General features: G+C 32.5%; 1 protein-coding gene across 13 annotated transcripts in view; it reads left to right on the top strand.

The window, feature by feature from the left end:
* VPS13B (vacuolar protein sorting 13 homolog B) overlaps window positions 1-18739 on the top strand; it is a 775932-nt gene that overhangs the window by 114127 nt on the left and 643066 nt on the right. For all 13 annotated transcript variants that reach the window (XR_006336417.1, XM_043880234.1, XM_043880239.1 and 10 more), the window contains one exon: window positions 606-730. Coding sequence is in view for 12 of the 13 variants with exons in the window: in XM_043880234.1 (XP_043736169.1) it covers window positions 606-730 (125 nt within the window). In the remaining variant the exon portion in view is untranslated. The remainder of the gene's footprint in view (window positions 1-605; window positions 731-18739) is intronic.

The following is an 18739-nucleotide window of genomic DNA, read 5'->3' as shown; positions in this document are numbered from 1 at the left end:
TCTACTTGTTTTAAGTATAAACATATAAAAAGTAATTCATGCCATTTACCAAATTTCCTGAGGTGAAAAACCTCACCCCATCATTTCACAAAAGAAAGGGAAAAGATGTAACATTTTTTAGGATATGTTTGGATATCCCTTCTGTGTGTGCACACTGTAAGGTGAAGGCAAGATACTTTTAAGGTTGTTTTGTTGTAGTTAATGTTCTTTGAGGCTAAACTGATATAACAGTAATTTATTAATGTTAATATCTGTGATGTGCACAATGTACTCAGTTGTCTTAACAGAATATGTACATTTTAGCAGACAGTAAAATGCTAAGTGAGAATTATGTATAGAGATAAAATATGAAACTTAAAATTGATCAAAAGAGCAATAATCTCTCAGGGGTATGAAAGAAACACTATGTATTTAAATTTCTTAATTCTGATTTAGTTCATGTCAAAGTGAATAAAATAAAGTGTTGATGTTTGGGAAGTGCAAAAAGACATTGGAACACATTTAGTGTGCAGCTGTTGTAGAGCAAATTGAAACTGACGTATTTCATCCTGTGCTTATTAAAACTTTGTCTCTGTGAACATTTGGGTCTTTTCTTTTTGTTGCAGATATTTGGTTTCCAGGCAGGACTGACATCTTTGGATTGTAGGGGATCTTACTGTTTACCTGTACCAATTGTTCCCTCTTTGAGCACTGCTCTTTATGGTAAACTTCTGAAACTGCCCACATGCTGGTGAGTATTATGTTAAAGTGTGGTTTATGATAATTTTCACTTATGTTAAAAGGGGAAAAAAACAATCATATCTGTCTTATGCCAATGTATTAGTTTTATACAAAACTTTAGAAAAATATGTGAAGTTAATACTTCATTTTTTTTTTAACTGTTATGTTAGAAATCTCTTTTAAATGTCTGAAATCTGTTAGTTTTTAGTACTTGTGGTAGAGATAACTGTTGTTGGGGTAATAACTGCCAATCCATGTTGCAGCTATAGTAAAGTGTTGCTGTTTCACATTGTATAGGAACTGCAAGGGCAAGCTTTTTTTGTTTTAAATGAGAGAATACAAAATTTTTTTTAAAATTTGCAAATTAATAACAAGACCAAGGTATTTCAACTAAATACCAATTTCATGTATATTCCTAACCACTGAGAAAAGTGGTTATGTCATTTATTCTTATGACATAAATCTAGTGTTTTTGATGTGTCTGTGTACAGTCACTGCATTTGGGCAGAAACTGATTTTAGCCCTTACTTTCATTTAGTACTGGATTCCTTTATTTGGAGGTCGTTCTTCCTGAATTAAAAGAGATTTATAGAAAGAGAGTCAGTAGTTACTAATCATACTTTTTTTCCTTTAATCGAAAGCAGTGCTTTTAATGTTAAAGAAATGATTGTTTAACTGTATGAAATAAGATGAAAATATATGAAATTATATTCTAGTGAAATATTTCTATATTTTAAAATTTGGATTACTTCAATTATTTGAAATCTGTTTTTGTTTTTTTATCCTAATTAGCAAGCTTATTATTGTAGGATTTTATTTTCATTAGTTATTTATGAAAAGCAACATACCTTTCAAAAAAGAGATTTGATTTCTTTATTTAAAGTACTTGATTTGTAAAAAATATATTTCCTTGAATAATACATAACTTTTAAAATGAAATTTGTAAAGTTAATGATAACATTTTCAAAGGAATTTGCCTATTGATTCAGAAAATTGAAAAGATATAGAACTTAAAGTTAACTGAGTCTTGGAGCCTGTTTTTCTATAAATTGAAACCAGTTAAATGATTTTATTCTTAATTTTTCTTGATTAGTTTTGTCCTTAGGCCTCATATTGCATATTATGCCTCATCCATATGCCTCATATGGCACTTATTATATTGTGAGAGATTGCACTTTTCAACTTTGTATTGGTGTTTATATGTTGCATTTGATCCAAGAAATATATATTCTGATCTATTACAAAATACCATGGGATATGTTCCAGTTGATAAGTTGATATTAACTTTAATAGATTCTTGTATCTGCTGATTTATTATCCATGACACTAAAATTTTATTAGATACAGTGCAGCATTTACTGTAGAAAATACTTGCTCTTAAAAATAAAGCAGCCAAAATTTCCAAAGTGAGTTATAGACTTTATATGAAAAAAGATGAATATTTAAATAGGTAAGGCTTATTTTAAGGATATGTACTGATTTTAAGGATTTTACTCTGAATATTGCCAAATTTGGTTTAAAATATATCTGCTGACATCTGAATGAAAATATTCCAATTAAATACTAAAAGCATGAGATCACAGAATGCTAATATTTATTTGGATGTGATTTGCTTTCGTGCAGTTAAGACCACTTCTCCATTATTTCAGTGCTATTTTTTGCTATGTTTTACAAAAGTATGTTGTTTTGAAATAGTTTCTTTAAGTTGTTTTCCTTAGCAAATACAAAATAAACTATAATTTTTAGGAGCTCTAAATGGAAAGTAATCAATACAAAAGTCAGTAAGTTGAGATATATCTTTTAGATAAATGAAGCATATAAAGTACCAGATAAAATGTATAATACTTCTATGAAATAGAAATCATAGGAGAACTGAGAATTTTGTTTAATGGTTGCAGGGAGTGAGGATTATGTCAAGTCTGTCCCCATTCACAGTCTCTCCCTTCCTCAGATAATGCAAGCTGTTTGGTTTTTTAAAATTCACATTCCAGAATTTCTTAAGGCATCTTTATGATGCTCTGTTTGTGTTTCATGCAGTAATGAGAAGAGCATATTCACTACAGGCCATAGCTTTTGAAACAAAGGCATTTTATAGTACACTGAAAAATTTTTACTTGGTATGTTAGTAATATAAATCTAGATTCTATTTAAGTCAGCAAAATAGTTTATACTTTTTAAAATATTTCTAAATTGAGATGTTAATTTTATATGACTCTTGAAACTAATAATATTTAATTAGGTTTGGTAATTTTAAAAATATGTGAATTAAATAACATTGAGAAAAGGTTATCTTCCAAATATTCATGATAAAATATTTTAATCTCAATGAGCAAGCTATTACAAAACTTTAGTTTGTTAGATTTTGTTTTTCCAAAATATTTTGGTTATATTGTATCTTTCATTCTATATTACATAGTTTTCAAACATATAAAAATAAGCTTTTCAGAAAAGCTTTTTTATTATTTCCTATCAGGTAAACTTTAGTTCTTTCAGTTTCTTGGAACAGGACTAAAATGTGTAGGATGTAGTGACAAAAACAGTGACCCAAGAATATTTAAGGGGGATAAATTTTGAGCAGTTAATTTAAATTTTCACTTGACTCTTTTTTCAGTTATGAGTTGTTTAAAAAACGGCAATAAGTGATTGATTAAAGGGCAATAAAGTATCAGCATTGTTATTGCTAGCAGAATTAAGCATTGGTCTACTGTTCATAATTATTTTTAAAATTTCTACAGTGATGACAATTTTAGGCTTTTAGATGTATTCTTAGCATTGCCATTTTTCTCAAAACAGAGAAATGATATACATTTCAACTCTTAAATGTTTTGACTGAAATATTAATATCTTATAGAAAAGTACACATATTACGGTGTTTCATAACTGAAGTGAGTGCTTGGTAACCAGCTCAAGAAACAAAATATCAGCATCCTGAAAGCTTCTCTCTTCCATCTTCCTCCAATATTAGCCATTATCCTGATTTTTAATAGCATATATTCTTGGATTTAATGTCAATGGAATCATGCAACATATATTCCTTTTTTGGTGGCTCTGTCACTTTAAATTTCTGAGATTCATCTATCCTGTGTAATGTAACTTTTAGACTATTTGCTTTTGTCAGTATGCAGTGTTATATTACATGAACATTGACAACCTACACATTATTGATCTGCAGTTTTAATTTAAAAATAAGTACTTGAAGTTTGTGTCAATTTCTTTTTTATTCCTTTGTCGTTTTTTTCCTTTCCTTTAAGACATTTCAGTTGTATTAGGGGACATTTGATGTCATTAAATATTTTTCTGTGTTTTGATAGGCAGTGTGCTAAGTGTTGGGATTGAGGAAACAATACAGTATATTATAGTGAAGTTGAAAGATATCTCCTCACCATAAACACTTTCAATCTAGTAGGGAAGGACACTAGACACATGTGAAAACAGTTGTCATTAAAGTACAAAATTGAGGCTTAAGCAGAATGTCTTATTTAAAGAAATTAGAGAATTTGTCTAAGACCTCAGAAATAACTTCAGAGAAGTGACAGTAGAATTGGGCTTTAATGGCTGAACCAGTTAGATATCCAATTCTTGAGAGGCTAGTTAGGGTGTAGAGGCGTCTAGGTGACAATGTTGTCCGAACAGTAAGGGTTATTAGTTCATTAAATTTGTAAATGAATACAGTGGGGGAAGAATTTGGAAAGTTACTTTAGGCTTGTACACAAATGAGGATGTCTACATTTTCCATATGAACACTTAAAAATAGTTAAGCAGTTAATCAAATATTCATTAGTCCCATTTCTTTTTGATCCAGCTTATTAAACTACAACCATAATACAGTTTTGAGTTCACTTTCTCCTATAATTGTGGGTTCAAAAATGATCTTACTCAAAAATAAGTTTTGTAAGTTCAGTGAAAAATTTCAATGGCTTAGAGAGTCATGGAGAAGGTAACTTTTAAGCAGGTTATTAAAGAATGGGTAGGAGTTGAAAGAGAATACTATACTTTTTTATAGAGTGTTAGGTAATTAGTTTAACATCGCTTTCCTAACAACCTTGTGAGGTTGATGTTCCCTCTTATAAAACGAAAGCTCAGAGAGGTTACATAACTTGTCAAAAGTCACACAGTACCTAGAACAAGGATTCTCACGGAGGGTTATTTAATTCCAAAGTCCTTGATCCCTACCTTACCTGAAAGGAGTGAAGGTTTACATTATCTTTTGTTAATTATCTTTAAAAGCTCAATATGCTTTCTTGCTTTATAGTTAATACAGATTTCCATGTGTAGAGAGGCTGGTTATGATAGTGTAGCTAATATGAATTTTCCTAGTAGCAATTAATAGTAAATAGATATTATTGTGCTGCTAATCTCAGAGAATTGGAGTTATTAGGGTTAGGTGAAATATTAGGTATTAGGTAAATTTCTGAGTCATATTTATGACATAGCTTTGATTTATGGTCATCTATGATTGAACATTTTATGCACAGGGAGTTAGCTACTTTCTGAGGCAGCCAAAGTCATTTTGGGCAGTTCTAAAGCTCTTTCTTATATTGAATTGAAATCTGTTTTCTTGTTTCTTCTTTCTTCGTAATTATTGCTTGCTGATTTATATCATGAGCCATTTTCATACTTGTAGTAATGGGCGAAAACACATATTTCCTTACAAGATTAGGGGTTCCTCCAAGTATCCATTCTTAACTTAGCCCAATGCCAGAGGTATCATGGTTTTGGCTAGTGAAGTTGTTGAGCAGTTTATTTGTGGGAGGAAGATACTTCTGTGGAATCTGTGTTCGAGTTCAGTGTTAAATAGGAAATACAGGATTTGGTGCTAGCAGGTTCATGGTATTGATGAGGAGAGGTGGGGCAGATCACTGATCATTTGCTTCCCTGAAATGGAAACTGAAGCAGCCATTTTTCTGCCGTATGAATAAGTGCTTTTAGCTTTAATGGAAGCTGGGCCCATCAAGTATAACAAAAATGCCTGTTACATTTATTAGTAAACAGAGTAAGTAACCCACCCCACAGGGCTCAAACACTGCGCAACTGCCCAGTTTGAAGCCACAGAAACATAAAAGTTGGGTGTTTTTAATGTTACTCGAGATAGATCTTTTTCGTTCCTTTGTTTCCAAAGCTGTATTTATTATAATCTATCTGCTTTTGTGATTAACATTGTCTGTGACAGAATGTAAGATGTAACTGGTAAGATGTAACTGAGATGTTAAGTCTCTTATTTCCATTTGAGTGGCAACAGCCTGATTTTCAGCTTTGGTTCTTCTGGTGTGGAATATTCTTTCATGAAATGTTTCTAACTGAAAAGAAACACCAACATCATCTATTACAATCTTCTTATTTCAAAAATGAAAAAACTGAATCCCAGCGAGGTCAAATTACTTAGTTAAGAGCACACAGTTAATATCAGTACCTCAACTTGATTTTCATTTTCTTGATTCAGGGTTCTTTCCGCTGTATCACAACACCTTAAAAAATCACTATTATTTTAATTTCTATCATGGTGAAATGTACCTAACATAGAGTTTACCATTTTATCTATTTTTAAGTGTGCAGTTCTGGGGCATTAAGTACGTTCATATCATTGTGCTGCTGTTAACCACCATTCGTATTATCACTCTCCAGAAGTGTTACATTCTGTACCCATTAAAACAGTAACTCCCATTACTCCCTTCAGCTCCTGGTAACTCCTGTTTTACTTTCTGTTCCTATGAATCTGACTATTTTAGATACCATATGTAAATGGAATCATTGAATATTTGTCCTTTTGTATTTGACATACTTCATTTAGCATAAAGTTTTCAAGGTTCATCCATGCTGTAGCCTATATTTCTTCCCCTCCCCTCTTTCTCCCTCCTTCCCTTCCTTCCTTCATTCTGTTTTTTCCCTCATAGCTCAGTTGGTAAAGAATCTGCCTGCAATGCAGGATACTGTGGTTCAGTTCCTGGGTGGGGAAGATCCCCTGGAGAAGGAAATGGCTACCAACTTCAGTATTCTTGCCTGGAGAATCCCATGGACAGAGGAGCATGGCAGGCTACAATCCATGGGGTCGCAAGAGTCGGACACGACTTACTGACTAGAGAGAGAGAGAGAGAGAGAGAGGGAGAGTGCATTTCACTGTATGTAAATGTCACATTTTGTTTATCTACTCATGCATCAATAGATATTTGAATTATTTCTACATTGTAGCTATTGTGAAAAATGCTGCTATGAACATGAGTGTGCAAATTATCTATTTCAGTCCATTCTTCCAGCTTTTTTGGGTATATACATAGGAGTAGAATTGTTGAATCATATGATAGTTCTATGTTTAATTTTTTGAGAAATTTGTATTCTGTTTTTCATAGTGACTGCACCATCATATCATTCTCATCAGCAATGCAGAAAGGTTCCAGTTTCTTTATTGTTACCAACTCTTGTTTTCCTTTTTTTATAATAGCCATCATATTGAATGTGAAATTATATCTTACTATGGTTTTGATTAGCATTTCTTTAATGATTAGAGATTTTTTTGAAGTAATTTTGCATGCAATATTATATTACTTTCAGGTGTGAAACATAGTGATTCAACATTTAAATTATGAAATGATCTTGATAAGTCTAGTAACCATCTGTTACCATATAAAGGTTTTACATTATTATTGATTGTATACCCTATACTGAATATACGTCTCCATGACTTACTTGTTTTATAACTGGAAGCTTGTACCTCTGAATCCCTGTTATCTGTTTCATGCAACCCCCTTACACCCCTGCATCTTTTCAGGTGCTTACTGGCCATTTATAATTGTCTTTGGAGAAATATATGTTTAAGTCCTTTGCCCATGTTTAAATTGGACAGTTTTTATTGTTGAGTTGTAGGTGTTCCTTGTATATTTTGTATATTAATCCCCTATTATATAGATGTGCTTTTGTAAAGTTTTTCTCCATTTCTGTGGGACTCTTGCTTTTTAATGTTAAGTCGTCTCTACCTTAATCTAACTCCAAAGGCAGAAGCTGAGTTTATATCTCTTATATCATTTGCTTTTTCTTTGAAATATTAACTTTCAGATTTGACATGTTTTCTTAAGAATTGGTATAGCTTAACAAGTAAAAGTGTTAATTGTGTTTCTTTAGAATAAGTCTACTTAGTTTGGGGAAGAGAAGAAAGAGCTGAATTTGTTAGGTTGTTTACAAGTTTTTTTGGATTGTTTACAAGTTTATCTTTACAGTATTTTTTGCTTTTACTGTTTGTGAGATTATTACTTATAACAGATTGTTTTTCTGCAGAATGATTTTATAACTTTCTGTGGTATAGGGAGATAGTTTTCTGTTTAATTTTCTCATTTTAAACATGTTTTAAAGAGATATATTTGTTAAGTCCTTCAAAAGGTAGATATAGTGCTTGCCATAGAATTTACAAATCTTTAGGTTATAGACAAGCTCAGTACTGCAAAATAGAATCAAAATTAAAACAGATGAACAGTCAATTAAATTAAATGACCATCAAGCTGATTACTTTCTTTCATTCAGAATAGTCTTTAGGGGGACATAGAAGTTTTTAAAAACAGTAAGAAGGTTGGGATCTCAGTGCCTGTTTTTAACATGAATTTATAAACACCTCATGGTCCCCATTCTGGGTTAGCATATACACATGTCGTATTTTGAAATCCATATACATATTTGTTTTGTCACCTTTTTGTTGTTAGGAATAGGACTTAACTAATTATGGAAACTTTTTAAAAATAGGTAATGGTGCAGGAATCCAAATTATTTTGCGGAGTATTATTCATTAAAAAAGTACTATCACAGGCCTATTTTTCATTGCTATTCAATTTGAAACTGAAGAGAATATTGAAATATAGCTCTTTGAGGTTTTATTAAATGGTAAGTTCAGCCAAGGCACTTATTCTGATTACAAGATTATTTCTTTAGTGATAGAGATTAATACTGAGTTTAACAATCTGATGCTAGAGAATTTGTTTTAACAAATCCAAGCAGATATGAACACTGAGATGTGTGTGGTCACATAGCTAAATATCTCAGGATAGACTGGGATTCATGTTAGACTCTGAAAAGATCCAGCAGTGTTTGCTTTGTAGCTCTGTCGCATCCTCTTGAAATGGACATACATTGCTGATAACAGGTTTTTAATTCAAAGTGTACTTTCTTCATCAAAGTAAGATTCACATTTATTGAAGTGTGTGAATGGCATCTGAAAGTGGTAGCTTATTCCAAATAGCTATACAGTTCTTAAAAAATTATGGATCTTTTGAAGAAGCTTAGGGAAGTTTGAGAGTAAGACATACAGCAATCTTCATTTGTCTTGGCTCAATTCATAGATTGATTTTGAGTGTGAACTTTGAATTTCCTTAGAAAATACTCTTTTTTTTGTCTACTTAAAATTTTAGACACACAAGAATGTTGTATTTTGTGAGACCCTAAGCAAGGAGTAAGTCCACGTTTTATAGGTTTGAAGGAAACAAAATATGCATGCTTTTTTTTTTTATCTCATTAGCCTACACATTAGAGATGGTTAAGCATGATCACAATGAAAATAGTCCATCTGATCAATTTCTCCATTACATCATATGGTAAATTTGATTTGGAAAGTTCATTGTACAAACCGTTTCCATTACAGTTTTTTTCTTTTGATTTGGATAACTTGCTGAATTTTTTTCTTTTTTCTTGTAATAACTTCCTTTGTAGCAAATGGTTAGGTCTTACTAGTACTGTGTACTGAGGTGCTGTATTTTTATATGAACTGTAGTCTCAGGTCAGGCATACAACAGTGGGCTCAGGCTGGATGCTCTGTGCATGATGTAACTTAATCTTCCATCTTATGGGAATCTGTGTTGTGTGACTTGCCCTGTTTTGTTAATGCAGTCATCTTTTTATTATAAATCAAGCATTTCTTTGCATATTTCTTAGAATCTTTTTTGTCTTGCTCATACTGTTTTTGTCTTCTACTAACTTTTAAAAAATGCTTATTTTTTCTTTTTTGTCTTTATTGAGTTGATTAAAGCAGGGAAGGCTGACCAGATTAGACAGGATGCATGTTTTCCTCAGTTTTTGAACAGTATTCCCCAGTCTGTTACAAGTTTTTAAAAACACCAATGAGGTTTTTCACTATGTTTACCTGCCTTTTTGCAAAGATTGTTTTTTCTTTTATTCATTCAGATCTATCCCACAGATAAAGTGATGAATGCCCACTGTGTGCCATATGCACTGCAGGGCCCTGGCTAGAGATACACTAATAAAATAGGCAGGATACTTATCTAATACAGCAGCAGAGAATACACAGTATGTTAAAGGAATCTTAAGGAGAGAAAAACTGCTTTAAGAGGCAGTTTATAGTGTCTTTTATATATATATTTTATATAACTAAAATCTAGTAATAAAAGTGTCCTTTTTGCTGTTTTGGGCCTTGGAAGGAGATGCATAATATTTTAAAATTATTCAGTATTTTTCTATTTAATTTTATATATGATTTATGTTTGAAATGAAAACCATCTAATTAGTAGTAAAGCAAATGGTGATTGGAACTGAAATACAGGTTCCTACAGATAAATGAAGACTAATTGAATTAATAAATTGAACCTATTTTTCCATTTTCCAGCTTTTGAAAACATTCTTCAGTTATTATTGAACGATTTGTAGAGTATGTTTGATAATTATAGACTTAATTTTAGCTTTTCTAAAAATTTGATTTCTCAGCAGTTATTTTATCATGTATGCAATCTCTTATTTATGGAGGTTAATTTATGTTAAGACCTTTAATACCTATTTATAAGTACAGATACTTAATTACATTCTTGCTTTATAGTCTTATTTCCACTTTTCTACATTATAATGTTTAATGTAAATCTGTAAGTCAGCAATCTGTAAAGTCTTTCTGATTAAAAGATTTTTTTATTATAAAGTATTAAAATGAATATGTTCATGTGAAGATACATTCTTTGATTACAAATTACTGAGGTTAATTTTTTGGGCAGGACTTTCAGAATATCATTACTTTATCATCACAGCTCATGCTAACAGTTACTTTCTATATTCATTGGGAAGTACTTGTATTTCTAATTTGTATCTAAGTTGTATTTGAAAAACTCACGTATGGAGTTATTTTTCAACTTATGTGTCTTTGAGAAATTTGTGAGAGAACTTTAATAACACAGACTTAACAATAGCATATGTGTGCTAGGAGCAGTGCTGAGTCTTATATGCACTCTCTCTTTAATCTTCATGTAACCTTCTGAGACAGATACTACTATACACGTTTTATACATATCTTTGCCTTAGCTTCTTAATGCTTATACATATAAATAGTGAAGCTAGAATTCAATTTTAGGTCTATTTGAATCAAGGCCCCAAATTAGCAGTCCTTCTACCAGTGATGAGTGTATTGCAAGTTGGTGTTAAGATTGTGTCCTTAAACCTCCTTTTACGGAAATAAGTTTGCAAACTTGTATTTAATTTATAAATTAAATAAAGTAAAACTTTACTGAGGTATACTTCATATAGCATAAAATTCACCCTTTTTCAGTGTACAGTTCAGTGATTTCTAGTAATTTTACTGAATGGTGCAACTGTTAACTTAAGTCAGTTTTAGAACATTTTCATCCCTCCAGTAAGATTCCTTATATCCATTTACATTTAATCCTGATCTCCAACCCTAGGCAATCACTAATCTACTTTCTTTCTCCATATATTTATCTTTACGGGTATGTAAATAGAATCATGCAAAATGTGGTATCCTATTTCTGGCTTCTTTTACTTACCATAATGTTTTTGAAGATCATCCTTGACACACAGCATGTGTTAGCAACTAACTTATCTCTTGTTCTACATCTCTGTGTGGCTTTCTTTACTTGAGTAAAATGTAGTCATTTAGTTTGCTTTAGGAGAGGATGATTGTTATATTAATGTGATTTAGGTTGCTCCAGTGTTTAGACTTGAACGCCATCTTCCTTGTTTCTTAAAGACCTAGGTATAAAAGAAAATGGAAAATTAAAAAAAAAGATGCAGTCAGACTTACAAATAACTATCCTTACTAGTGATACTCAATTCCAGAGTTGGATGAGGAGTTTCACAACCTTGTTAAAATTGCTGCTGTTAACTGTGATGTTCTAAGAGTGTCCTTTGTGTCATTAGCCTCTTCTTTGACCTTAAATAGCCATAAACATTTGCCATAATTTTTGGAAAATTATAAAGGTGGGGATGGTGTTTGGACTCCTTCTTGCTCTGTGATTATTAGTGTTAAAACTCACAAATATAGAATTTAATCTGTATAAGACTTGTCTGTCTCAGGGAGATGAATAGCTGGTAGTGGGTCATTTTCTTTGTTTTTTTTAAATTTTTAACTGGGGCTTCTCTGATAGCTCAGTTGGTAAAGAGACCCTGATTTGATTTCCTGGGTCAGAAAGATCCGCTGGAGAAGGCATAGGCTACCCGCTCTAGTATTCTTGGGCCTCCCTTTTTTTTTTTTTTTTAAATTAGATACCGGTAAGTTAACTCACTTTGGAAATGCCTGGTTTTGTCATTGTATATCATTTTTGCATCTTGACTGGTTTTGCTTTTCACATCTGCATTTATACCCCAAGAGCATATAGTTGACTTTTAATAAATGGTAATTAAAATGAGCCAAACTAGAATTAAATTAATTTTATAAATATTTTAAAATCAGTTGTCTTTTGAAGAGGATGGAATAAAAAACAGGTGTGTTCAGTCTTATTAATGTTTAAGGAAGAGAAAACAGGCAAACTACCTAAACTCAGTTTCATTTTTTGTTCATCTTTAATTTTTTTAATAAGTGAAGCTGTGATATTCTAAAGCAAAATTCTTTTAGAGTCTAGCATCTAAAGAGAAATATAAGTTAAATGTATCTTTCTTTAATATCTTCAATTTTTATTCACTCTGATAAATGCAAGCATTCAGATATGAGTACTCTTGGTGTTTCTCTCTTTAGATGTTAGTCTTTTTTTTTTTTTAAGTTTCATGATGTTCTTTCTTTTAACTGATTTTGGGAAGAATAGTGTTTGATAGTGAATGCTTAATTTTTAATACTTAATTTATTTCTCAAAGTATTCTTGTTTTATTCTCATAAACTTCCTGTGACTTAAAACGTTACAAAATACTTAGCGGTTGGTTACACCAAAAAATACTGTGTAACCATAGCAAGCTTTCATAGTAATTGAGAGCTATGTAGAATGTGATTGATAAACTTCTCTTTAATGGTTTATAGTATGAATTATACCAGTATTTTCAGTAACATTTTCTTTTTTCTTTTCTTTTTATTTTTTCATTTGTTTTTATTAGTTGGAGGCTAATTACTTTACAGTATTGAAGTGGGTTTTGTCATACATTGACATGAATCAGCCATGGAGTTACATGTATTCCCCATCCCGATCCCCCCTCCCACCTCCCTCTCCACCCGATTCCTCTGGGTCTTCCCAGTGCACCAGGCCCGAGCACTTGTCTCATGCATCCAACCTGGGTTGGTGATCTGTTTCACCCTAGATAATATACATGTTTCAGTGCTGTTCTCTCAAAACATCCCACCCTCGCTTTCTCCCACAGAGTCCAAAAGTCTGTTCTGTACATCTGTGTCTCTTTTTCTGTTTTGCATATAGGGTTATCATTACCATCTTTCTAAATTCCATATATATGTGTTAGTATGCTGTAATGTTCTTTATCTTTCTGGCTTACTTCACTCTGTATAATGGGCTCCAGTTTCATCCATCTCATTAGAACTGATTCAAATGAATTCTTTTTAATGGCTGAGTAATATTCCATGGTGTATATGTACCACAGCTTCCTTATCCATTCGTCTGCTGATGGGCATCTAGGTTGCTTCCATGTCCTGGCTATTATAAACAGTGCTGCGATGAACATTGGGGTGCATGCGTCTCTTTCAGATCTGGTTTCCTCAGTGTGTATGCCCAGGAGTGGGATTGCTGGGTCATATGGCAGTTCTATTTCCAGTTTTTTAAGAAATCTCCACACTGTTCTCCATAGCAGCTGTACGAGTTTGCATTCCCACCAACAGTGTAAGAGGGTTCCCTTTTCTCCACACCCTCTCCAGCATTTATTGCTTGTAGACTTTTGGATAGCAGCCATCCTGACTGGCATGTAATGGTACCTCATTGTGGTTTTGATTTGCATTTCTCTGATAATGAGTGATGTTGAGCATCTTTTCATGTGTTTGTTAGCCATCTGTATGTCTTCTTTGGAGAAATGTCTGTTTAATTCTTTGGCCCATTTTTTGATTGGGTCATTTATTTTTCTGGAATTGAGCTGCAGGAGTTGCTTGTATATTTTTGAGATTAATCCTTTGTCTGTTGCTTTGTTTGCTATTATTTTCTCCCATCCTGAGGGCTGTCTTTTCACCTTGCTTATAGTTTCCTTTGTTGTGCAAAAGCTTTTAAGTTTCATTAGGTCCCATTTGTTTATTTTTGCTTTTATTTCCAATATTCTGGGAGGTGGGTCATAGAGGATGTTGCTGTGATTTATGTCGGAGAGTGTTTCGCCCATGTTCTACTCTAGGAGTTTTATAGTTCTGTTCTTACATTTAGATCTTTAATCCATTTTGAGTTTATTTTTGTGTATGGTGTTAGAAAGTGTTCTAGTTTCATTCGTTTACAAGTGGTTGACCAGTTTTCCCAGCACCACTTGTTAAAGAGGTTGTCTTTTTTCCATTGTATATCCTTGCCTCCTTTGTCAAAGATAAGGTGCCCATAGGTTTGTGGATTTATCTCTGGGCTTTCTATTCTGTTCCATTGATCTATATTTCTGTCTTTGTGCCAGTACCATACCGTCTTGATGACTGTGGCTTTGTAGTATAGTCTGAAGTCAGTCAGGTTGATTCCTCCAGTTCCATTTTTCTTTCTCAAGATTACTTCATTTAAAAATTAGACTATAATTTAAATGCAACAAAGTTTAACAATTTTATATGACAACAGTTTAGTGATTTTCTACAAATATCTATAGTCATGTAGCCGCCATCAAATTCAAGTTATGGAACCTTTCTGTCACCCCCCAAAAATCTCTCTTCTGTTCAGTCCCTTTTTCTTCCCCTTGGAGTTTTTCAGTTTTTGATGCAGGCAGTTAGCTCACAGTAAAGGTAATGGCCTATTTAGATTCCCTTCTTGTAGGGGATGACTGGCTGGCAACCTGTTAGCATGCAGCCCATTGTTTCTTGCTTTGCTGTTCCATCCTTCACTCAAACCTATCAGGTTACTGGTTCTCTTCACTAGGGCTTCTGGGGTTTCTCTAGCTCAAAGGCTGCCAGAGACTGAGGCAAATAGCATCTTCAGTTACATAATAAAGGATTTTGTAGCTAGATTTTATATACACACTTTCATGTATCTCCATTTGATTTCATTAAGCATTTTTGGCTTAGGTTTATGTTTTAAAAAGATAGTTTACAAAGAGTAATAAAAATAGGAAGAGAGAAATGTGATTTTAATGTGAGATATCATAGGACTCTAATGTATTTTGTGACAACAAGCATAGTAGTTTAACTCTGAAAAAAGATTAACTTAAATTAAAAAAAATTGTTTTACTGTTGTTCTGCATATTTGACTTAGAGAAATGTATTTACAGCCTTATATTCAAGTTGAAATTTTTGCCTAAATTGCATTTGAAGTAACAGTTTGCTCATATCAGAAAGAATAGTGATACTATAAAGCCATACAAGTTTATTTTTATTTATATTTCTTTTGGGGAGTTGGAAAATAATAGAAGTGAATCTAGGCTTTATTTTGATTAAAGATGTTTTCCTCCCAAATAGGTCATTCATTCATCTGTAAATTTGTTTTGATTGAATGATTTTTAAATAACATTTATGTTTTAAATTTTTAAGTAATGTCTCAATTAGCTTTATATGGGTAATAGTCCAGAATCTTAAATTTAACAGTTAATATAATTGATTCTGAACATGTTTTCATCTGATGTTTTATTTGTATCTTTCTTAGTACTGTTACTAGGGGCTTCCCTGGTGGCTCAGATGGTAAAGAATCTGCAGTGTGGGAGACCTGGGTTCGATCCCTGGGTCTGGAAGATTCCCCTGGAGAAGGAAATGGCAACCTACTCCAGTATTCTTGCCTGGACAATCCCATGGACTGAGGAGCTTGGTGCAGGCTACAGTCCCTGGGGTCGCAAAGAGTCGGACATGACTGAGTGACTAACACTTCACCTTCTAGAACAGTTATTAACTTGTAAAATCTTTGTCTTGATTTGGGATTTAGTTTGGTTACTTTCAACACTCTGCCACGTTGTAGGTATAAAAGATTCAATTATGAAATTATAAATATTGTCAATCATTGTATTACTAATGCTTTTATATTTAGATGGTGGAATACATTTATTTACAATATTAATGCATTGTTTAAAAAAATATTTCTTGGAAAGACCAATTTTTATGTGTTAAGAGCCCTACCAATTTTTTGTCATATTTTGATTCTGATTTTATAATGTGTTTAAATAAATGACCAGTTGAAAAAGACTTACTTTTATAGTTTTTAAATGAGTGTGTATGAGGATGGAATTAAAAAGACATGAAAAACACAACTGTAGGTAAATATTATTTATCTTTGTACTAGTTAGGTTTTCCCCTTTGATCCTTTAAGCAGTGGCATGAAAAGCATGCAGCATATGTTAACAACCAGAAAGTGTTGGTCCAATGAGAACAGAAAGTTTCTTTTGATTCTGCTTTTGGAAAATCTGGTGTTCAACAGGCAATTTTATGATTAGTTGGGTATGAAGTTGTATAGGTAATTATGATCATCTCTTTCTCTTGTTAAATGTTTTAAACTGAGTAAAATTGTTAAGTGTAGCCAAGTGAACATTTATAATTCCTTCTTAGATTATTGTCTTTAAATTTGATCTTTCAGCATTGGAGAATGTTGCTTTAAGACTTATATCTCTTTCTATGAGAAGAATAATACAAGCCTTTTCTCAGTGTTCGATTTTATCTAGGTACAGAGTGGGAGACATTTTGTTCTGTCTCAGTGTCAGTGTATTCTATGACAGCATCTTACTCTAGTGACAGTATCTCTTAAATACATCTGTGTTTCATATTTATTTGGAACTGAAACTTGAGTATATTGAAAAGAATTCTAAGTTGTTAGTATACAGTGTCCTTATTAAAAGAGAAATGTCTTCGTTAGAAAGCACTACATTTAGTCTAAAGGTTTTTCTTTATTTCTTTCTTTCTTTTTTTTTTTTTTTAGTAATTGCCTCTAAATTACTTTCTTGTGTTTGGTGATTTAATCTCTTTTAATACACTAACTTCAAATATAGGAACAAATAATCATTGGAGGTCCCTGTGTTCAAAAGATCATACAATGCATAGTTTGTCATTGAAGAAAATCTCTTAAGAACAGCATCATAATACTCTTGTATATCATTTTGACTTAATCTCACTGCATACAGCGATTTCTTTGAATCTCACAACTGACATTTAAAATAAACAAGTCAGTTATTGTTACCACTTTTATAGATATGGAAATGGACAATTAGGAAAGATGATGTGGTGGATTGAGAGAGATGAAATCTGCCATATCTAGAAATCCACTTGTTCTAGATGTTCTAGAGGTCTAGTTTAGTGTTGGTGATGGAGCCGTTAATAGTAGTTGGTAATAATGAGTTTTTGATAATGGCTTTGATTGTGTTCTTCATTATAATTTATAACTTTAAAAATATTTCCAGTTTCCTAGATGAATCTGTTAATACTCAGCACTTTTTAAGTTTCAGCTGTTTTTTTTTTTTTTTTTTTTTAATTTTTTACTAATTTGGCTGTAATGAATCTTAGTTGCAGCATGTGTGGTCTAGTTTCTCAACCAGGGATTGAACCTGGGCCTGCCGCATTGAGCGCGCAGAGTCTTTGCCACTGGAGCACCAGGGAAGTCCCATTCAGTTGCTTTAAAAATAATTTTTTGGTACCTGTCAAGTGCGAACTGTTGTGTTGTAGGACTTTGAGTCCCAATATGAGTAAGATATGGGTCTTTGCATTTTCTTTTTTGAGTCTCTAAGTATTTAGAGAGGAGTTCTTAGTCCCTGGTGGCTCAGATGGTAAAGAATCCGCCTGCAGTGCAGGAGACCTGGGTTCAGTCCTTGGGTTGGGAAGATCCCCTAGAGAAGGAAACGGCTACCCACTTCAGTAATTCTTGCCTGGAGAATTCCGTGGACGGAGGAGTCCAGCAGGCTATAGTCCATGGGGTCACAAAAAGTCGGACATGACTGAGTGACCTTCACTCACTGTTAGTTACCAACTAATACATATATCTGAAGCCAAATTTGTGTAATTTGTTTTTGGAAGAAAGTTCTATTTATGTCCTTCTCCTGCGTAAAACACTTTGCTTCTCATAGCTTTTATTGTAAAGATTAGAACATTTAAATCTTTCAGTGATATCCTCTATTGTCTGGCCCCTTCTTAACTGTCTGGATTCATCTGAGTATCTTCCTCTCTATCCCTTCCTACCTTCTTGCCTTTTTCAGTATCTTTTTTTTTTTTTAAAGCCAAGTCTTTCACCATATTGTCTCAGTAGTCAGTAGCCTAAATAATAACTCACTCCTCAGATACTGACTCAACTGCTTTTAACAGATTATTTTTCCTGCTTTGCATTGTACTTTTCATAGGAGTGATTTTTACACTTTTTTTTTTTTTTGGTGATTATTTAATAGCTTTTTCCCTTTTTACATTAAGTTCAGTAAGGACCGTCTCTTTTTCTGTGGAGGCCATTAATCTTCAAAACCTTGAAACTATGGAAAATATAAGTAAATACTTATTGAACTGAAGTTGCTAATTTCTTCAACCATTTTAGTGGTTTTTGAGTTTTTGATCAAGATTTTAGTTTGTATGCTTTTTTTCTGATGACCAAATTTGTATCCTTTTTGCTTACATAATATACGTAAAATGTGCTCTTGGCCAGAGCAAAAACCAATGACTTTAATTACTGAAATTGAACTAAAATTTTAGTGATTTTTTTTTCTTATCAGAATTCTCAAAATAATATTTGAATGTTTTGAATAACATATATAAGAT

Source organism: Cervus elaphus, chromosome 21 (genome assembly GCF_910594005.1).
Source record: "Cervus elaphus chromosome 21, mCerEla1.1, whole genome shotgun sequence".
In the NCBI taxonomy this organism is placed as follows: Eukaryota; Metazoa; Chordata; class Mammalia; order Artiodactyla; family Cervidae; genus Cervus; species Cervus elaphus.
The sequence above is the reverse complement of the archived record's forward strand: the minus strand, read 5'-3'. Positions and strand labels throughout refer to the sequence as shown.